The sequence below is a fragment of the Protopterus annectens genome, chromosome 12.part0 (assembly GCF_019279795.1).
Source record: "Protopterus annectens isolate FY-2018-M chromosome 12.part0, PAN1.0, whole genome shotgun sequence".
Lineage (NCBI taxonomy): Eukaryota > Metazoa > Chordata > Ceratodontiformes > Protopteridae > Protopterus > Protopterus annectens.
The window spans coordinates 1,551,586,562-1,551,610,796 of record NC_056746.1 but is presented as its reverse complement, the minus strand read 5'-3'; the positions used below and the strand labels follow the sequence as shown (position 1 = coordinate 1,551,610,796).

General features: G+C 39.0%; 1 protein-coding gene across 1 annotated transcript in view; it reads right to left on the bottom strand.

Annotated features, from left to right (window-relative positions):
- LOC122817288 (medium-chain acyl-CoA ligase ACSF2, mitochondrial-like) overlaps nt 1–24,235 on the bottom strand; it is a 1,483,010-nt gene that overhangs the window by 697,309 nt on the left and 761,466 nt on the right. The window contains exon 5 of the mRNA XM_044090514.1: nt 5,502–5,620. Within this exon, the coding sequence (XP_043946449.1) occupies nt 5,502–5,620 (119 nt within the window). The remainder of the gene's footprint in view (nt 1–5,501; nt 5,621–24,235) is intronic.

Here is a 24,235-nt window from a genome sequence, read left to right as displayed (position 1 = left end):
TGTTCAGGAGTGAGTTGGAAGGTCTATTTAGGGTTTGTAAGTTAGAGGAAATAGTAGTGTTAGAGCTAGGGTCATTAGTACTAGCTGGGCAAGGGCTAGGGTGTATGTCTCCATCAATTATGAGGTTGTGTTGTAACTTAAATATAAGCTTTTGGAACTGGATTATTAGGTTAAGGTATATTTTGATTTTCTGGTTGATGTATCTAGATCTAAAGGGTCAGTGATATTTTGTATATAAAGAGTTAGGTAAGTAAGGTTTGTTTAATTGGTTTTGCATATTTGGGCCTATTGGAGTAGAGGTTTGACCTCTAGGGTAGTGAAACCCTAAGTAGTTCTGATATTCATAGGTGGTGAGTAGATACAGGATAATCATCAGAGGTAAGACGGAAAATAATATTAAATTGAAGGGAGTTGAAGTAAGTAGTAGTGAAATTTGACATTAACAATTTGCTTAGTTTCTGGTGCCAATCTAGGGGGGATTCAATACCTGTCAGCCTGGGAGGATCTGGTCAACAGACCACATTGCTTTGTCAAAGATGGCCTGTATGTGTCCCCACTGGGCTTCTGGATTTTGGCTAAAATTGTATTCATGTTCTTAGCACCTGTTTTAGGCAATGCCAATGTGATAAACAGACCAACTGTAGCAGACATATTCCAAAGGAACCTAAAGGTGTTACTGCTTAATGCTATGAGCCTTAACAAGAAACTTCACACCCTACAAGCTCTTCTCATTGTGGTGAATACAGACATCTGTGCTATTACCAACACATGGTTTAAAGCCACAGAAAGTACTCTAGCAGTACAAGGCTACAGTGCCTTCTACACATTTAGACCATTAGCTATGCAGATAGGGATGAAAGGTGGATGTGGCAGTCTACATTATCAACAAGTATACCTCAAGGTTGGTAAACAGGATGATATGCTGGAGTTCATCCAAGTTCAAATCATCTTAGATAGAGTCCCTTGCCATATTATAGCAAGCTATAGGTTACCATCTATTTCTCAAGGAATCCCTTAACTCTTATCTAAACCTACTAGAGGCACTATTCATCCAACCAAACAGTCTATTTGTGGCAGACTTTAACTACACCTCTCTAGACTGGGAAGCATACGCTGCCACCAAATTGAAGACACAATGTTTCCTGGACCTTATTAAAACAAATGCTCTTGATCAGTTAGTGCTCACATCAACCAGAGGTTGAAACATACTGAAGCTTGTTCTCACCAATAAGGAGGAGCACCGCACCCCAAGTGTCTTGTCCTCATTGGTGACATCAGATCACAAAACTGTCTCATTTGAAATAAAATTCAGCTCGGAAAACCCAGCAAAACCTGTTACAGTTAGCAAATATTCTAAAGCAAACAACATCCTATTAAGTAATAGCCTATGCAGAATTATTCAATGAAGCACTCTACAAACATGTGAAAGGCTGCATAAAAGCTGCTGTGCCTAGCAGAAGTAAGCCAAAAACAAACCACACTGGTGGAATATGACAAAAGGAAAAATGTCATGGCTAATATCAGAAAGAGCAACTCTCATAATGACAAGCCCTCAATAATAAAACTAAACAGGAAACTAAAAGGATTAATTAAATTCAACAAGGCCAGTTATGAGGTCAAGATAGCTTCTCAGGCTAAAGACACCACAAGGCCTTCTACAGCTATGTCTATAACCTCAAAGGTAGCATAGAACATTGTGTGAACTGGTAATAAATGATATCACCTTCACTGAGCAGAGTGACATAAACCTACTGGCCAATAAATTAAATTTGAACTTTACCCCCACTCCCCCTTGTGAAATCCCTACCAGCATAACCCCCCCCCCCCAGCTATCAGCAGGAAGCAGGTTATAGTGGCTCACAAAATGAGCAGCACCAGAAAAACTAGATCCAGGAATTTGAACTTTGATTGAGAAATAAAGAGCATGCTGGTAAGACAGATATGTGGCTCAAAGGATCCCCATGCTGTGGAATAGGCTCCCCATCCATGTGAAGCAGAGTCCATTCCTAACCTTATTCAAATGTAACCTTGATAATCGAATAGGAAATTGCTAATTTATCCCCAGGCTGGCCCTCATGTCTCTTATAGACTGAGGCCAACAGTAAACATTCCCTAACTAACATATCCCCCCTGCATAACTTTTTAACAACCTCCTAAATAATAGACCCCTCCTTAACAAACATATCCCTCTAAGATGCACATATTACTAGGGGATGGACCTGGGTTGGGTTACATGGCTAGGCTTATACAGGCCTCGGCAGTCATTAGCCTCGTATACTCCTATTAACTTTTAAACCTATTAAGGATCTGGCAGTCCAAGATCTCTTATTTATAGGTTCATAGGTAAATACTATGCTAGTTGCCCTTGCGGGCCATTTTAAGCATAACTAAGTTCCTTTTTTGTGCTTGAATTAACCTATCCCATTTGGTTAGAGATTAGTCTTACAGATCCCACGGGTGACAATTATATATTGCCTCATGAGAATATCTGGGATCATACCACAGATAATTTGAGGGGACGCATGCATGTGATAAAGCATTTAGGAAATGCCTCTGTCCATCTGTAGCACAGGTGTCAGTCCTAAGGTAAATTTAATGTCTCCAATCTATAGATACTAGTTGCACTTGACTGTGGACAGGGATGACCTTTGTTTTATGTGGATCTGGAGTCTATTCCAGAGGCAGCAGTATATTCTGTGAGATGTACCCATCTCTCTATTGTGTTGATGTTGCATTTGAGGTTTAGATCCCTAGATTGAGTACTTCTGATGCCATTTGACTTGCTGATGTGCAGTAAATCCATCAGCATTTCTACACAAATCAAACAACCCAGCAAACACTAGAACAAGACATTTGAACCTGCTTCAACAAATAAACAAATCACGGTAGAGAGACAGATTTGTCACACAATGACTACACCTTCTCTGGAGCAAACTGTCTCACCAGCTCAAGCAATGTGCCACATTATCTTCCTTTAAGAAGATATTAGACTGTTGGTTTGGTATTCATTAATTCACTCCCAGTATGGCTGGCCTGTTTCTCATTGAAAAAGGAGGTAAGGTTTGAGGGTGGGTACTGGCAGGGGGTCAATGGCCACATTGCCCAGTTGCCCTGTACATTCCATGATTCTTAGAGTCTTTGATAAGCAATGTTATTGTTGGTTTGACTTCACACAAGAGCTTTTATGGAAGAAACAGTCATGGGACAACTTGAAATCAAATGTACACAGGTAATAGAAGGAAGAAATATTAAGTTCACAGACTAGCTTTAAACCAAGATGAGAACTAGTGAGGCCACTAATAGCTGTCTTTACTTGGGTTCCCTTGTAATGGAGAATGACAATGGTAATGTGACCTTTACTTCTGTGTGAACAGGACAAATGTGGGAAAGTATACACTAGTTAACCTGACATTTAAATAGGACAGTAGAGGTATCTTTCTGAAGGAAAGAGTTGTTTAGCACCTAGCTAAATGGAAGTGCCATGCAGAACCAAGGTGGTATAAATTCACAACAGATATAATAAATAAGTAAACTGAGAAGTATCATTGGTGTGGCTTATCAAGCCATTGTCACAGTCACACTTGGAGAAGACTAATTCAGAATTTAGCTGGTGAGTGACAAGGTAGTAACCTTGGCAAAAATGTGGCTGCATAGCAAACCATAAATGCCAATGATGCATAGCATAAACTGAAAATAGGGAAGGGTCATTAGTGGACACCCACAGGAGATGATAGTGGGCATAAGATTGTGTTTTTTTTTTTTTTTTTATCATCTAGGTAATTCAGCACTAGGACTCGGGGAAAAGCATGTCTCTTTGCAGGTAACACTAATATCAGCCAGCAGAGCAACTTCACTGGCACTTGTTGAGAGGATGAACTGAAATGTAACAACATCACTTGAAAGAACAAATGTATCACAGATTAAATTAATACAAATAATTACAGTATTGTGTATATCTGAAAGAAATTAATGGGGGAAGCTGGTTTTAAGAAGGACAGGTGAAACTAAACTTAAAAATAAAGGTAGAAATAGACGTCAGTTTCAAGTAACTTAACTGTTGAAAACTTATTTTAAAAAGCAGTAAGAAGAGTCAGTGGGATACTGGACCGCAAAGCGAGAGCTATTTCTGGTACAAAGAACAAAGATTTTATTACTCTGTATAACCCTCTCCTGGTTAATGTATGTGATTCTGGTGGAGCCACATTTGCATTATGAGTGGTTAATGATGAAAAAAAGACATGATAAAAACATTGACATTTCTTTAAGAAATCAATAAAGCCAAAGTAATTAGCAAGATCTGGAAAGAGAATTTTGCACAAGAACAATGTAGAAACTTTACAACAGAAAAGCTGCCCACAAAAATAGAGGACTAAACAATAATGGAAGAATTCATGGTGGTTTAGAACAGATATACAGCTATCCGTGAGGAAAGGAAGATTAAGTCATATACAAGCTGCATTACAATGGCAGCTTTTAATCTGATACAGGAAAACTGAAGACTTGGTAAACCAAGGTGGTCCTTGTCTTCACACTCAGTTTCTCTTTACCTCAGACTCTGACATGACTTTTTATTTATTATCCTTTTATTTACCAGGTTAGTCCCACTAGGATAGTAGCCTCTTTTCAGGGGAGATCTGAGGTAGTATTTATACTACTAGGGGAAATTTGGCTATAGCATTGCAGAACTTCCCTTACTCTTTTCAGTAGGTGTTGTGGGATCTTCTACATTCCACCTAAGCTACCACCCATGTAGGCAGATGGGGCCTTAGTGAAGTGCAGCACCCACCTTATACTGCACTGCAGTTTCAGCAATCCTACCTTGAGTGGGAAAATAACCCACAGCCTTCTACACTAAAGGTCATTGTGCTATATGTTGTGTCACTGATAATACAATAACTGGATGAAACCTACCCTGGACATCTGCCAATTTCAGAGTCTCCTAGAATGCTTAATCTGGATATGTGACTTACTCACAGTGAAGCAGAATGTAAGAAGATGATGTAAGAATCAAAATTAGTATTTAGGGTTGACCTGGTAGCCTTGGATCCTTAGGGGACATGATCTAAATTACTCAATATGTAAGTGAAGGCAGTGGGAAATGAACTCATATCTGCTGGATATTACTTGTTCAGTGGGTTACTGTAACATCATATGTAACTAGACAGCTAGATTTTTTGTGGGGGGAGGCAGTTTGTTAAGAAAATGTTCTGCCATTTTCCCACTCTAGTGAAGCCAGAAGCAGAGTAAATCAAAGATAGCAAAGAAAAGAGAGACAATCATAGCTTCTGTTATTTTGCCAGTGTGAATACTTAGTATAAGGAGAAAAGACTGATGTTATTTGGTATTGCAGCCAGTAAAGGTAGAACAAATTAATACAACAGAAGAAGTATCTGCTGAAAAATAAAGGTCATGTTGCCTGCAAGTCTCATAGAGATAACACATTTTGTTTTGAAATAAATGCTGCAGTGAACTAAATGTCCATGCAGGGTAAGTAGCCTTACCGTGCACTGTTGATCCCTCCTGCACTAGATTGCTCCACCTCTGGACAGACATTCATTAGTAGTTCATAATACTTCTGGGTTTTGAATTCATTAGGAAATACAAGTGCCTTGCAACCAACCTGAAAAAAAAAAACAAAAAACTATAGCTTTATAATTATGGGTTGACAAGTAGAAGTACAATCAGACATATTTACCATGTCAAAAATGTCCATGATTGGAGCTCTCTGTGTTTTCAGCTATAATTCAGACACCGTGATCTGCTTTAGTTTTCACCCACATTATTTAACTTTGCGATTCACAGAGACCATTTACACAAATGTGTGATGACCTCGAATGAGCCTATCCAAATGTACTAATAAGGAGGTGTAAATGAGGAATGATGTAACTCAGTGTATGCTAATGAAGTATTCTCGACACCATTTGCTATCCATAGTGAAATTTTCCTGCTTGCGAGTACTGTTTATAGATACATTATATAAATGGAACCCTGTCCAAATCTATCAGAGTTACAGTCTGAGATAATGCTGTCATTTGCTCCAAGTTTTGCTCTTTCCTGATGTGAGCTGTTTGTCATTGCTGGGACAAAACTGCTTGTACCCAGTGGTGCTCATCGACCAAGAAGGTAAAAATATAAGCAAAGGATAACGCACAAAAAATCCTTGATAGGTTCAGAGTAAACAGGGACATTATAAGGGTCTTTGTGTGTATGGCTGACCCTAATAGGGGTACTGGAGGATTGTGTGGACTACCTATCCCTGTGGGCGGTAAGGCATACATAGCCCTCACAATACTTACCATAGCGACCTTCCAGGGATAGAATGGGGACACAATGGAGATTTCACAGACTTCTTCCTATAAGATACTCTGGCAGTTCCTGGATGTAATATTGGCATATGTGGATTAATGCATCCATTTCCCGGTGTCACCTCAGGACCACTCCAGCATTATGAATACCTTTTAAAGAGTGGAACATTTCCCTGAGGTACTCGGTATAATAGATTGTAACCATGTTGCAATTAGAGCCCCTTCTGGTCTACAGGGTGAGCATTATCACAATAGGAAGGGCTACCATTCCATCACTTGCAAGGTAGTGTGTGATGTATGGGGGTACTTCACCAGTTTGTCTGCCCAGCATCATGGCAAGGTACATGATTCTCATATCTGTAACAGTAACTCACTGTACAATTTCATCTTGCATAGTAAGATGCCCAGTGGTCATCTTGTTGGTAAGTGGGAAAATAATTGTTACTTTATATTGCATTTAAGTAGTTATTCATGTTAAAATGTTTTGCTGAATTTTGTTTTGTCTCCCCTACCCTTTTCTTTCCCTCTTTTTTTTTTCAGGTGAAGCTGGATATCCATTGGAGCTATGGCTGATGACAGAGGAATAATACAACACATCCTTGCCCCAGACCTGTATTGTCATTGAGGGGGTCTTCAGCCTCCTGAAGAGTCATTTCAGGTGTCTGGATGAATCTGAGGGTGCCCTTCTGTATGACCCAGCTACAGCATGCAGGATGTTTACTGTTTGTTTCATTCTGCATAACATGATCATGCACCAGTCTGGTGTTGAAGTGAACTATGCTGTCACTGCAGCTCCCAATTCCAATCCCATTATGGCTAGTGATGACTAGACAGCAGCAGTGGCAAGGGACCCCATAGAACAGGCTCATGCATGGCATATAGCTCAGCAGGTAAAGAGGCAGCATCTAGTCCAGAAATATGGACCATGACATTTAGGTTAGTGTTTCCTTTCTTGTAAAAACATATACGGTATAATTAATGCTTGCAGTGATATCTGTGGGCTATGCTGTGTGGTACATGCTTTGCTGTCACTGTTCATCTGACATTCTGTCTTATCTTAAAATATTTGTTTTAGAAAATTTACTCTTATTATTGTTAGTTAAAGTCATGCCTGAGTGCTCAATGACTCTTGTTCAGTGATGTCGTAAGGCATCATATAAATAATTATCACAGTTTTCTCTGCTTTGATGAATAAATTTGGCTATGGTGCTTTACTTAAGTATAAAAGTACTGAATGTCCTCAATATTTCAATATTTAATGACAATACATTGCAATTAAATGAACGTACTATACTGTTTTTGTACTATACTTATGCCATTTCTTCTCAAATTCTATTTGCTACAGTACTGCACATCAAATATTTTTATGTTGTCAAACACAGTAATATGTGACTTCAGAAACATAAAAACAATTGGCATTTATGCAGAGGTGAGGGTGAAGTGACAGCCATGTACGTTTACATGGCAGGGTACTCATTTTAAGCTATAATTCTCTCATTATATTTCTGCTCAAAAATTTCGTGTATTAATACTTTTACATTATAGGTAACTGCCACCTCTAACAATGGTAATGCATATAGCATTGACATTTTTTCCAACTTTCCTTGATGGTCTACAGGGATAAAATGCATGCATTTCAAAGCTGGTACCACCCCTCCCAGTATATATATATATATATATATATATATATATATATATATATATATATATATATATACACATACATATATATATATATATATATATATATATATATATATATATATGTGTGTGTGTGTGTGTGTGTGTGTGTGTGTGTGTGTGTGTGTGTGTGTGTGTGTGTGTGTGTGTGTGTGTGTGTGTGTGTGTGTGTGTGTGTGTTTTGCTATCTTATTCTCATTCAAGTTGAACATCAGCTGTGTATTTGAAGGTGAAAATGCAAAGTTCCAAAAATTGCCAGACATGATTCACAGCAGTTCAACATCAAATTAGTCATATTTATCTTCTAAAAATAGTCTAGAAACAGAGTAAAAGGATATAAACACTAGCTAGCAGATCTAGGAGACTCTGTCTCAGATACCCTTCCTGTGCCAGGAATAAAGAGGACTTGTTGAACTTTCAAGTAATTTATTCATTTAGGCAGGTAGATGGATGAATGAGTGTTTTTGTTCTAAAGATAGGCTATGTCATGGTGTAACTGATTTTGAAGATGGCTGGCATGAGAACTGTAAGGTAAGTTGGTCTGATGTTGTGCTCTACTTGATGCAGATGATCCTGCACAAACACATCTGACAGTGCTGCTTGACTGTGATCCTGACATCAAATCAGAGGTTTTGCTCTTTGTACATAAATACTGATATGGCCTGCAAGAAACCCATCGTGCTTGCTCACCTTGACTACTTACATTACTTTCCTGGGCAATAACATTATCATGTGATATTGCCCCATGTGCCCAGACAGTACCTCATCCTCTCTTCCTTGCAAGACTGACTCCAGCTTAACTTTGATATGTCCTAACTAGTATATGAATGGAAGCATCTATTGATGCTTAGTGTGCCACAGTACTGTGTATCATTGGGATCATGGCATTATCCCTACTGTCTGCCATTTTGATGTAGTACTGGAAATCCTCACACATGCCCTGGGGGACTCTGACCATTTCCAGCTGACTCTCTGTGGCAGTGCTCTTTGTCTTAACAATGTCATGGCACATTTCCTGTTAGGCAGCCAGTGCTTTACATGTTTCATGGGATAGCTGTAACAAATTCCTGTGCCTGGCTCCCCTTTGTAAATGTACCACTGTGGAAAATGTTACCTCTAAAACTAGTAATCTATTAGCTAAAATGTATTTACTAGTAAAATTTGTTAAATCTTAGTAATGTACTTATGTTATTGTGATTTTATTCTGAAATGTGGAGCTTTTCTCCCCGGGCCTCCACTGAAAATGGACATGTATCCAGTTGGACTAGCCTGGTCAACAAATGTAAAATAAATAAAATAAATGTTTGCCATCATCCTAAAAGTGTTCCTCTGGGTTTGGAGATGCTGGTTGTTTTTTCTGTTCAAAGCTGAGTGCAGTGTCATCATATGCATGACTTTGTGATGCACTGTAATTTCCTGCAGAGTTACTAACGGTGTGAGGTCTCATATCCTGCATTTAAAACTGTGGACTGCCTGCCACTTTCCTCAGGTTGACTAAATGTAACTTTGTCATCACCAACACCCATTCTGCTGCTGATATCATCCACATTTATTGGTATAGTGGAACTGTTTGTTTCTGATGTTGATCCTCTAAAAACGATTTGAAAACTACTAATGATGAAATAGCATACACTATGGTATGCTTATAAAGGGATGACACGTACCATGCACACTGCCTTCATTGCCATTCTGTGCTGATGTACAAGATTTACTTATTAATAATGAATTGCCAAGTGTTTAATGTGATCATTCCTTGCCAGCATTCAATTCTCTATATAAATATCTGTTACTGTTTGTATGCCAGCCTTCATTAGCAGATTATGTTGCTCATACCTTTCAACCTAAGTACAAGGAATCTGAACAAAGCCCAAAGAAAATGAGGACAAAGGGCCAAAAATAGTGACAGATTTCAAATATTGCTCTTATAAACTTAAAAAAAATTGCTAGAATAGCAGGATTTGTGTTAGCATGCATTTTCTAAAGGATTTGAAGTCCAAAACTCAAATGTGTGCCACTATTTAGTGACTTCAATCCCCAGTGTTTTGCCAGAAAGCCACAATTTTTTTTGAGGAACAGACCAAAAATATGAGTCAAAAATCTGGACTTTCTGCAAAAATCTCAATAGTTGAGAAGTATGATGTTGCTGTGGGTAATATCCACCATTCTCCACACCACCTCTAATTATTCTTGTGCCATCATCTGCATCATAGTTATCCTCGCAGATGGATAAAAGGTATTCCTCATCTGGTGTTAACTGAATAATTGTCAGAGCCCCCTCCTTGTAGTTTTCTTCTTCTTCTTCTTTTTCTTTTGGCTGTCCCCATTAGGGGTCGCCACAGCGGATCATCGGTTTCCATTTCTTCCTGTCCTCTGCATCTTGCTCTGTCACACCAACCACCTGCATGTCCTCTCTCACCACATCCATAAACCTCATCTTAGGCCTTCCTCTTTTCCTCTTATCTGGCAGCTCCATCCTTAGCATCCTTTTCCCAATATATGCAGCATCCCTTCTCACCACATGTCCAAGCCAATGCAGTCTCGCCTCTCTGGCTTTTTCTCCAAACCGTCCAACCTGAGCTGACCCTCTAATATACTCATTCCTAATCCAGTCCACCCTCGTCAGACCCAGTGCAAATCTTAACATCTTTAACTCTGCTACATCCAGCTCTGAATCCTGCCTTTTTCTCAATGCTACTGTCTCCAACCCATATAACATAGATGGTCTTACTACCTTCTTATAGACCTTCCCTTTCACTCTGACTGGTACCCGTCTGTCACAAATCACTCCTGAGACTCTTCTCCACCCACTCCACCCTGTCTGTATTATCTTCTTCACCTCTCTTCCACACTCACCATTACTCTAAACTGAAGCCCCCTCTTTGTAGTAATACAGGAAATTGAATTCTGCCTGGCACTTGCTTCTAGCACATCATACCATATCACTTGCCATCTTCTTGCACTGTGCTAATGCTCAATTCCTGACACCCACTGCATTAATGTCAAGAAGTACTTGATTCCAGACCTTGGTCCTCTCAGCTTGTTTTGGCCTCCCTTTACCAAATAGAAGTTTCCCATACATCGTAAGGGCTGCCATGAGGATGCAATTTTCCTCATGGCTGAAGATATCCTTTCTCGCATTGATCCCTTTGTTGCATGTTAAAAAAGAGCAACAGTCACACATTGAAAAGTTATTAATGCAATCAGATTTTAAATGACAAAATGTGCCAAGTCTGCCAGTCACCCTCATAAAAAATGTTAGCTAAATCAAACTACATAATTATATATAGACATCTAAATCTAGCTAATGAAAATTGAGATGTATTACTTGCAGTGCATTCAGATTATTAAAGCAATCTGTTTTATGACAAAATGCATCCTTCCCCTATATTTTACCATTGTCATCTATTCATAATACTGATATTTTTATTCATCACTGTCCCTCAGACATCTCCCAGTAAACACACGTGCACGTTGATATCCTTACCACTGCAGAACTTCACAATTAAATCATTGCATTTATACTGTGTATGCACAGTCATTAAATGAATCCAATATGTTCAGCTATCATTTCCACTGCTTCTGTACTGAAATTCCACTTCTAAATGATACAAAATTCCTTCACTCATCCATTGCTATCATAATATGTATGTCATACATGTAAAAACAATAATTCCTAACTTTAAATCACTAATTTAACTTATTTTCAAGTGTTTATTATTAAAGTATAATACTTTTAAAAATATTTTCATATTTAAAAAATCTGTGATATCCTAAGAGATGTCTTCTTATTATTGTTGTGTGTCTTTGGGGATTTTATCACATATATATTTTTTTTGGATCCTAAAACATCTGTCACCTATCTCTATGAATCATTGTAATATGCAAACATGTAAAGCAATATATGGGTTTACATCGGTCTTGGACTATCATGAACGTATGCCCAGAATAACATGAATGCACTGCATACAGTTCCACAGTCCTCAGCACTCCTCAGTAGTTGCAAGCTTCCAGTGGTAATGCACAAAAGGTCCTAGACAAACCTAAATCAGAATATAGTGTAAAAAATGGTGTTACCTGAATGACAGTTTGCACCAATATGAAGTGTAATCCCTGTCCATCTAATAACACACGCAATAATATATATATATATATATATATATATATATATATATATATATATATATAGCCATCTCGTCAAAAAAAACATATAATTCCTGTTGTAGTACATGAGGCATGTATAAAGGGCAGTCAGGTGCAACAGTCTAAAAATGCACCTTATGCAACTAATAGCAGCAGTAGCAATTGCAATTCATATACTTAACAGTTAACTCAATATCTACCATTTTTAACTAGCAAATAAATGAAAGTTGACTGGTTCATTTTTGGTTAAACCAAACTTGGCAATAATTTCAGTACCTGGTGAAATGTCCCTGCTAGTTAACTAGATTTCGTTAAGATGATGTCATACCCCATTGGGAGTGGTTCTAAACCTAAGAAACCCAGCCCTGGCCATACATTCTTCATACTGGTTCTGGCACATTGCATCACAGTATCAGATATGAAAACACAAGGCCACTCTCCAGCTGGTCTGACAAAGCGACCATGCTCAATCTTCTTAATGATTCTCATCATTATAAGATCAAGGCATGCACACATACACTACCTAGAAGAAAACAGATATTTTGCAGGAGTTGGTTGACTGCCTGTAAACCCTGGCAGTTATCACCCACTCTGGACAGCAATGACATCACCATTACAATGATTTGCAGAAGTGTAGGATTGACCATCTGGCTGAGTGGAAAGACCAGGTCACGGAGAGAAGGTCAGAGTTCTATAGTAAGTACAAAACTTTGTTCCCTAATATTCACTATTAATTTGGTCATATTAAACATAACAAGTATAACAACTTTGCCTAAGTAGAGGTATTTCCTGAAAAAGATAATTGCAGATATTGTATGTAATGCTGTTATGAAAGTACAGAAGAAATTATACATGTGTATGCATATAAATGCATCTTTTGAAAAAAATATGGGTTATGTGTTAACAAAAAATTTTAATAAATACTAATGTGACATATGTTTACAAAAATAATAATCTTCATATGTAGCTCTGTAAATCAAAGATACAACATCTATGCTGCATTACAAGAAGTAGTTGTTCATGTATTTATAAAGGCTGAAATAAAACAATTGCAATTACACATTCTAATTTATTTCCATTACATAAACTGACTTACTACTTAGATTATGCAACAACAGTTTTGTGTAGGCCACATAAATATTACTATAGCCAGTTACTTAACACAGTTGTTTGTTCAAAAGTATTGTAACTGCACATACAACATGGCTGAATAAGGCACCACACCCTAGTCAAAGTGGAGGTTTGGGGAGGGGTAATGGTTGCTGTGCCAAAAGAATGACCAGGACAAACTTTACTGAGAAATGAGTACTTGTTTTACTTCTGAACTGTCTATCAAATCAGTTACATTTGCACAGCAACAGAAATGCAAATATACATGAACTGCTACATTTCTCTGTTTGTGAATAAATTCTACCTATGTACAACACTGTATTTTGAAAACAACATTCCACCCACATTGCATACATTTATTTTTCTCTTGCATGACTGGGAATATTGACGCACTATAATAACAATTCATACAGGTATGCATATGTAAATAGAAATAATAAAGAAACAACAGTAGCCAGGCTAGTTGAATCCAATGTTAAGTATGAGAGAAGTCCCATATAATATTTTAAGAAATGTTATTACTGTACAGACACACACACACACACACACACACACACACACACACACACACACACACACACACACACACACACACACACACACACACACATTATTATATTTTTCAAAATTGTTTAAAAGTTTACACCACTTAGCTTAAACAAATGCAGTGAAATCATTATATTATTAAAAAAGAGTGAGAAATATATAAGTGTATAACTGTTGTACTCTATCTAAAACTGTTTTCTTTCGTGATTATAAGGAAATAGTTTTATGACATTGTATATGTAAGAACGGCAGTGAAACCATTAAACATCCAACAAATGTAACAGATATGTCAATATAAGCAGTATTATTTTGTGCTTAACTGATTATTTTAAATACTTATAGTGGTTTTAGTACTGTATTGAGTATCAGACAAACAAACATGTATAGAAGTTGAAAAGAACTCACTGCTCTTCCAAGTACTCACAAGCACTTCCCATATGAATTCATCATCAGAAGTTTGCAAAAGCACTACCTCTATCATTCTTCACAAGTACACAAGCACTTCCCAAACAATTTCTTCTATTGTATGCATAAGCAATTCCTGTTCACAAGTTTTTACTTCAATAAAGATTAAGTATAATGTAAAATTGTTTAAAGAAATTAAATGCCATGTAACACGATGTGTGGATTTGTGTGTTTTGTCTTTTGTCTCTCCCCCCACCTTTTTTTCTCTATTTTAATTATTTTAATTATGCATTTCTTTCTTCTTTATTATTTTGTTTCTCTCCCATTTATTTTACTTTTGTTTTACAGATTCAAATCCTTCAGGAATGCTTCTGTCACATACTTCTCAGGATAGGGAGCACTCACCTCTACCCCTCTGGGGGATGTCCTTGAAGGGTCAGGGTAGTGACACTGGTCCTGCAGGCACCCCAGCATGTGGCAGCCTGGCAAGCCTCACCAAAAGTGGGCTTTGGAACTTGGTAGAGGATGTACTGGAGCAGGTAGAGGAGAGAAGGTTTCAGCCTGTTGAAGCCTGCCTTCATCATGTTGAAGATATTCTCTCTCAGTTGGTGCCAATCACTGTATAAACCCAGCCACTCAACACTGGGGTCCTCCACTGCACCACTATCTAGCAGTAGACATTTTTGCAGGTCTGTGGATTGGGGAATCCTGCATCATCTAATCCTCAGCCCTTCTTCCTTTATCCTTTGTCCATTACTCCCTTATGTATTTCCCACCCACACTACCCTCTCATATAAAAAAATGTTTTGAAAAAATAGGTGGGTCTATCCCTTGACAAAAAATAGTGCCCATCCTGTCCCATCTCCTCTAGCCCAAAATGTCTTGATGTTTTCCTTGTGTGTTCCCCTTTTATTTGTCTCTCCTTTTACAGTATTTCATATTATATTCTTTAATGAAATCACCAGGTTGTCCACAAAAAGATACCCCTATATAAAATATTATAAACCCCATTATTTTTAAAAGATTCAGTTATAACTTCTGTGCAGTCTGTCACTTGCCTTATACCTTTCAAGCATAACTGTGCCTAGCCATGTTTGCACATGATACTTGAAAACAAAGTAATATAAAGCCTCAGGCTTTTATGGGTTAATTTCCATTCCTAATGCTGAATTTTACATACTTTACGCTTTTGCCATAAATGGATATGTTTTTAAAAAGACTACCACCAGGCATATCTGAAGTCTAAGTGTTTTTTTTTAGACAGATTGTTGCAGAAGAAAATTAATGCCACTGAGGGAGCAACAATAAATTCATAACAGAAATTACTCACAGAAGGAGTGTGGGAAGCATAGTTTTTACCAAACCACAAACTAAAAGAAGTGTGAACAGGTAAGAAAAAAATCCAGAAAGAAATGTGGAAATATTGATCACAACCAATAGATATACCAGCTACAATAGTGGGAATATATGGGAAACTTCTACCAATATGCACTTTTGATCATGAAAATTGTTCTTTGCCTACTGAGGTGGGATTTGCCTAACTGCAAGAGTATAAGGAAGTCATAAGTGTACCTTTAATTCCTATGTCTGTAAAGAACACTATCCCCAGGATTTAATAAACTTCATGAAGGAATAGCGTTATTCCTACATGGAGTGAATGGTTCCCATGTCTGCATCTCCCTCTCAGCAGCGCCCCTTGCATAATAATGAAGGTGTGCTACTGAGGGGAGCCATGTACATGAATCTGAATGAGTGGTAGGGGGTGTGTTACAGTGTTCACAGAACTGTAACATGCCCCTGCACTCTCAAAGTGCCATATGGCACTTTCACAATAAAGAAAGTGTCCCCAGACAATTATTTAAGAATGTGAAGTGTAATGTCATGTAAGGGGTGTGTTACAGTATCCATAACACACCCCCTGCATTGTGATATTTGTTAAGCAGGGTAGTGTAGCTGGTCCAGAATCCCAGTGTTAGTGGACATATGCGGTGAAAACCACCATTTAAACACAAGTGCCTGATACAGTACAGTCACACTCCAAGGTAATGTAATGAAACCACGTGGGGGGTCATGTAAAATAAAATACATACACTTAATAATAATGTATCAGTAATGAGTAATTAATATCTAATGTTTATTTTTTTTAAATGAAAAATTTTGTTTGCCCTCAGCTCAGTTTTGCTAAGCACTGCTAAGCCAGCTAAGCAATACTTAAACAGGACCTGTCTGAACAATACTTAGCAATACTTAGCTGGTTTGAGCATTGATAAGCTGTCCTATTCTAAGCAGTCCTCTGTTGAGCTAAGTGGATTTGTGCACCGCTAAGCCCTGCCAAGCATTTGCCACTTTAAGCACTGCTCAACACAGCTTATCAGGTTTGCACACTGCTGAGCATTTTTAAAAATGGTTCAATGTTAGCAAAGGGCAGGAAAATGGCTTTATTTAAACCAGCTGTGTGGAAATACAGGCAGAACCTATTAGAGTTTGATCCATGCAGGAACTATGGGAGGTGCTGAAGAGGGAGTGTGCTTTCAGGTGCAGAGCTGGGGCATGCTGGAGTCCGGGGTCATGGCTGAACTCCTTGTTAAGAACCATTATGACAGACTGCTGCAGGGCCAGTACCAGGGCTCAGAATACAAGTCTGAGGCCTGGGACCATCTGGCACATGAGCTCACCAATGTCACTGGAATCCCCCACACTGGTGAGTAGGTCCAGCATCATTATTTTATTTTATTTATTTATTTTTATTTTTTTATTTTTTATTTTACATTTGTTTACTGGGAAAGTCTGACTGGAACAAGGTCCATTTACAGTGGAGGCCTGGGGAGAAAAGCTCCATAACATAACAGTACAAATACAACAAATGACAAAAAAAATTCTCTACAGAGGCATATATACAATCAGAGCTCTATGTCTTTATATGACAACACATAATCCACGAATGACAGAAAATGTCTATACAGTGGCATATATACAATCAAGGAGATTTTGCATACCTTAGTTTGATTTGAGAACACTTGGTATATAGATAGCAACACTTTGAATTCCCTATTGGTAGTACAAAGCATAAAAATGAAGGAATGGGATCTGGAAAATAATGCTATTCGGGAGATATGTCATAGCGTGAGAAATAGTTTGTAGGATAGTAGTTCCTGATAGGGAGTATTTGAGTAGTACAGAATAGCTGAGGTAAGAAGTGAGGAGATGATGTGTGGCAAGTTAGGAGGAGAGAAGAAAATATTTTATGTGATACAGGGACAGAGCCATGATTGCAAGAGGTGTGACTTTAGTGATGTCTTGAAAAGTGAGATGGATGGTGCAGAGGAGATACTTTGGATGAGGTTATTCCATTCCCTAGCAATGGTGTGGGAGAACAGACTTTTCCCTGCAGTGTTATTGGCTTTGGTTATGCAGAGCAGGGTTTTGTTGGATGAGCGTAGAGGGCAATTTGCAGAATATTGGTTTAGAAGTTGGTTTAGGGCTGGGGTTTTCTGAGAGTTCCTTATTATGTTGAAGGTGAGGACAAATTGGTGATAGCTAATTAGCTGAGGGAGTTCTAACCACTGTAGCTGCTTCAGGGAAAGACAGTGATGACTTCTAAAAGTGGAGTTGTTAGCAAATTTTGCAGTTTTATTGTAACATGCCTCTAGTTTGATTAGGTCTGTTTTCCTGATATGAATTAGGATTGGTGATGCATACATTAGGGTAGACAAGAGGTGGGTTTGGGCTAAGGAGATTCTAGCTTGGTCCGATAGGAACTGTTTGTGTTTGTATACGGTTTCTAGTTTCTTATGTACCTTTGTGATGGTTTGTGAGATATGGACATTGAAGTTTAGACTGTTATCTATTTCAACCCTGAGCAGCTTAGTGTGAGAGGACGAGATTGTGGTCCCGTTTTTGGAGGTGATAGTGAAAGTAGGAGGTGTGGATTTGGATTTATTGGGGGTAAAAAGGAATAATTTGGTCTTGTTGGGGTTTAGAATGAGTTGGATATTGGTAATCCATTGTTCCATGGAGCAGAAGGATTCTTGGGTAACCTTTTAAAGAGTGGTTATGGATGGGGCTGAGCAGATTAGGGTGGTGTCATCTGCATACTGTATAAATGATACATGCAGGGTGGAAGCATGTAGTTTGTTAGTGAAAATGGTGAATAGTAGAAAACCTAGTATTGATTTTTGCGGGACGCCTATAGTAGTTGGTAATAGAGGAGATAGTGTACTTTGCCATTTAACTGATTGTTTTCTGTCAGAGAGATAGATTCTAAATCATAAAGTAGAAGTGGGGGCAAAGGTTAAGGTTGACAGAGTGTCTAAGAGTGGGTTATGGGAGATCATATCACGAAGGTTAAGGTTGACAGAGTGTTTAAGAGTAGGTTATGGGAGACCATATCAAACACTTTTGATAGAACTAGGAATATGGCTGAGACTAATTTATTGTTGTTTCTTAGATGGCTAATCTGATTGGTAAAGGAGAGTAGAGCAGTGGCTGTGCTATGGTTTGAGCAGAAACCATGTTTTGTGGGGGAGAGGAGGTTATGTGAGGATAAGAAGTGCATTACCTGGGTGTGAGTACATTTCTCCAGAAGTTTGGAAAGGGGGGACAAGATAGCAATTGGCCGGTAGTTTGATAGTTCATAGGAGTTTCCGCCTTTGTGAAGGGGAATTATTATGTGACACTTTCCATAGATGGGGTATGTAGGTTTCTTGTATAGAGCAGTTTATAAGCATTGAGACAGGGTAGGCTAGTGATTCTGCAGCTAATTTTAGAAAATTTGTGGATAAACAATTTGCTGCAAGTATGATGACTTGAAGCGGAGGAAGGGGAATATCTTGGCCCAGTGGATCCAAGATGCTTGGGCACAGAATGTCCCAGAGGTTTTTAAGTATCTCAACTGGTGATTTACCAAATTGTAGTATGAATATCTGATAGATAGGTATGCATAATGGTGTGTTTTCCCCCCACAGCTGCAGAGGAGAGGGCTCGTAATACTAAGGCCCACAATTGACATCTGGTGAGGCTGCTCCAACAGTGTGTTGAGTGCATATCTATTTTGCAATTATATAGTACAATAAATAAGAAAGTGTAATTGTCTAGTGCCATTAGGTATAGTGTGTTCTGAGTGTACTGAATAAATGTGTTGTTAGAGCCACATTGATATAAGTGACTAATGCCAGGTACTGTGCAATACAGATGAAGGCAGCAAACAAGCTGCTATTGAGGAGAAAAAGCCAATACTGTAGTAATACTGTGTAGGAATGACATAAGTATATATCATATGAATACTAAGGATCTAGTAGTAAAGTACACTGTGATTGCCAATGTAAAGGTAATAAATAGCATTCATTCATCATCTACAGGATATGCAGTACAACTGAATTTAGAATTTGGAATGTAATAAACCACTCTGTCATGTCACCCTCAATAAAAGTTACTTCCACAAACTATGTTTATTCTGGTCTGTTGTTGAAGAAATACAATTGTACAGGTACAATGATATGGGAAAACCAATCCAAAAACCACTCGAAGGCAATAAAACTTAGCGCTTTCATCCACTTTAATGATGTGAACTTCATCAGAAAGTGAAGTTCATGTAATTAAAGTGGATGAAAGCGCTAAGTTTTATTGCCTTCGAGTGGTTTTTGGATTGGTTTTCCCGTATCATTGTTCCAATTTTCAGTTTCAAGTTTGTTTCTTAGTTCACAATTGTACAGGTACTACACAACAAATTTGTCTATGAGACCATGAATTGAGTGAGATTTGACTGATAACAAACTGTTATGCTGAATTGTAGATATGGAGCTGTAAAACAAGATACAATGAAATTTGAAATATATTCTTCACTAAGATCTGAACTTTGAATAGTAATGTGTAATCTATTTTAGTGTGTTCCAGGCAGCTTTGTCTTGTGTTAACCTTTGCATTGCATCTATATGTAGTTCTGAATGTAGGTACGCTGATGCAGGCAAGTATGAGACTGTTAATAGGTGGAGACTGCAAATATTTGATGTGCAAATATATTTGGGTTGGGTATGCAGCCCAGTATCCTGCTATGGTCTGTACAGATCACACATTGTCACATCCACTAGGGGTTAAGTGTGTACACCTGCATTCAAAGTATTAATACACAGTTCACTATCTATCATGCATGAATCTCATTCATCTATGTTCAACTGTCACTACAGTCTTCTGTGACACTCTACTTAAATTACAAGGTCAGACTTTGTAACCACGTGATTTCTAGGCAGAAATCAGTTAAGCATCCAACAGCAGTGGCCCAGTAGTTCAGTGTGAAAAGAAATAGATATGTTGGTCATTTTGGTACACACAGACCATGGTTCAAATCCAGGGACTGGTACTAAGATGTTATAGTTACACACAAGTAATCCCGACTATTTGTAGAAACAGTCATGTAGTATTAAGAGATATTTTCTGCACAGGGCCTACCTGTAAAGAAATGTTTGTATTAGCTGTATGAAGGGTATACTAATAAACTGTGTACAAATGTACTAGTGTCCAACCCCATGCCTACAAATGACAGCAGCATAGGTATATACACCATGCAGTCTTCCCGATTTATGTTTCTCAAGTGTCACTCTGTCATGACTAGTGATCACTGTTGCCAATATTCTTGGACACAGATATATATCCAGCTGAAGTATGCCATTAGCACACTCACACAACATCAGTGTATGGTACACCTTGCTAGTCATATAGGTAAACCTGACATGTATGAGTCACCTCTAGTTATCTACCTACAATTCTCACAGCTTACCCCATACTATTCCAGGTCGACAGCTTAACAGGAGTGTACATGTTACAGAAGATATAGACCACAGGTACATGTAAAGTACGGGCAGACCTGTAGAGTATTGAGCAGTGCTGTTGTGAAAAATATAGCCTGTACAGTGGGTAATGCACTGTTTGTCTCTCCTCCACCCCTTATGCATCACTAATTATTATTCATATGCTACAGGCATGTTGTTCTCAAAACCTAATGTTGGGACTTGTGTTGTATTAATGTTCATATAGTTCAATGGTTGCATACTAACACACCTTGTTCAAATCCCACTGTTGGTGGCCTGTTGCCATAACCGTTACTGGCATGCTGCTAAAATAATAACTATTATTCCATTTATGCATGTGTTCCATTTGATATGCAATGTGTTTCAATTCTATTGTTCTGGGTCAATTGGAACACCCATGCATGCTGTTATAACTAATGTTGAAATGTTTTGTTCATTTGATATGCAATGTGTTTCAATTCTATTGTTCTGGGTCAATTGGAACACCCATGCATGCTGTTATAACTAATGTTGAAATGTTTTCTTCATGACTAACCAATACACTTTGACAAACCACAACATCATAGCACATTTGGGTAAGCCGATCCTATTGGATCCACCTGTCCCAGCTCATCTGGCTGCAACACCATGTTCCAACATGTCTGGGAACCAACCTTGAGTGGACTCCTACATTGGTCCTGCACCACCCTTGGGTGGAACCGCCCCAGGGATGGGGCCCATCCTCCCAAGTGTAAGTGCAGAGGGGACCCTGTGACCTGGCACCAGTTCCAAGGTATGGTGCGCAGGGTCATCCAGCAAGATTTGCATGACTGCCTGCACCAGATAGAGGGCAGACTGGTGCACTGCAAGAGGCAGGCTGGCCCTGACATCCAGCCCCCAGCACAGCCACCTTCTGGGCCATAAAGGGGCAGTGGTGACTGCCCATGGGTGGGGACCTCAGTCCCACTGTCTCCATCTGATGGCATGTGGTCCTCTGATACCCAACAACCATCCCCATCCAAGGTGTTTACCTCCTTCATGTGTCATACACTGCCCCTGTCTGCTGTCTTGTTTGTTTGCAAATGCAACCTTTCCTACCCAACGTACCTCCCCAAACATACCTACAACCTTCCCAACATTCCACACTCTCCTTAAAAACAAACAAAAAAAAAGACTTACACCTGTCCCACAAAAAAATATGTCATCACATACATAGCTCTCCATTTCTCCCACACAGACACTGACATCAATCAATCATCCCAGCAATTAATCAAACAAGTTATGTTACCCACATCCCTCCCTGTGGGATGTGAGGCTCCAAACTACAAATTGTCCACAACATGCACAGCTGTAGCTGTAGAAGAAATGGATGGCTATGGTCCTTTCCTGCACCTGTCCTGCACATCCCTACTTGCCTTTCATATTGTTTTTCCCTCCGCTTGCCCCCATTTCACCACTTTCCTATCACCCCTTTTTTTTTTCTTGGAAATAGCATAGGTTTAAGTGGGAATAAGCATCGCTTGACATTGCAGCACATTGTGTAAACCCACACAAACCCACTTAAAACTGCTTTAATCACTGTATATCATTCAGACAGTGTTCTGCCCAGCAACAAAATAAGCAGCCATGCCAATTCTCACACCCAGGATCCTCTGCACTAGAGTCAGAGCAATGCACCACAAAGCCAAATCAGTTCTAAGGCATTAGCCCTGCTTTTGTAAATATATCATGTAGTACAGTCATGTAACATTAATGAAAAAATGACAAAGCTGTCAAGCATTAAACCCAGGAGCTTTTAAAACTTAAGTCAGATCAACACACCACTATACCAAATCCACACTGGGGAGTTACTGATGCTTTTGTAAATATATCATGCACTACAGTGATGTAACTTTAGAGAAAAAAGACTACACTGCCAAGTATTGGAGCCAGAACCATCTGAACTACAGTAAGAGCAACATATCAGTAGGCAAACTGACCTCAGGAGTATAGCAACTGTTTTTACAAACATATCCTGATTGCCAGTCACACACTACTCCTATATATACTGGCCCAAATCATAGTGTACTTGGGCCTCTGATGCAGACACAGAAACAGTACACATAAAAATAAATGCTACTGGATGTTCAGGAGCCTACAATATCAGGTAGATCTGACAACTGCACAGACTGTTCTGAATATCCACAGTTGTGCCCCCTATTTATGGCAGGGTCATCATAAAACCTATACAAAATCATGACAGACAGCTCAGTGTCACACGTCATACTCATCAGAACACACATGTCCATGCTAATCCTGTGTTACACACTGTATGCATGGACATATGTCTTACAACTACACCTGCCATATTGACTTGGTAGCTCTATCTGATACATTTCTAGCATCTGTTACATCTGGACAACCACAGCCCTTGTTCACAGCCCAGTCTGTGGCACAACTACATGCATGTCAATACAGCATAGGAATAACTGAGCCATGCAATGTCCAGCAAACCTGGTTGCTCCTACTGCAGTCACTGCCACCCACAGTAGCCCATTATAGGCCTGCAGGGTAGGACACATTTCACAATTATGAATATGTGTACTAAATGTTGCCTAACACTCTCTGGATGGCACTATTATGTAACATATTCAACATATGCACCACAGGTGCATGCCTCACCTGGACTGTTGTTTGTTACCCTCAACCAGGCCATGCTGTGACACAACAGCTGACACCACAACCTCACTGACAGTAACAGCTTGCTCTCCACAATGTCTTCACAACCTCTAGTCTGACTTATGGCCAGAATGCAGCAGCTGTGGCCTGCTGCAGATGCAGCAGTATGTCCAGCTACCTGCCACATACCTAACATTGCTCCCAAACACCTAGATCAGGGGATCAACACAACAGCCAAACATAAAGGGTTGGGGGGGGGTAATGTTGATGTTTTGAAGGACATGTATCACAGTCTTCCTCTACAAACATACACAGCTGATAGACCAACATCAACTGCAGCAGTATGCACAGTCAGATAGAAAAGGATGTATGACACTCACATCTGCCTGTCTCCTTACTCACCCCAAAACACATTTACACAGTACACTGCTACAGAATCTGAAAGTCTGTCAACAATGGCCAGACATCACATGCAAAACTGTGTACATAACACATCAATCCAAACAGTGGACAGTGCTTCCACCTAACCTCTGTGATGCTGTAGCTCCCACACCTTGATAATGTCTTCCTCAGAGACCAGAAAAAGGGACAAGACCCACAGGGAGGCCT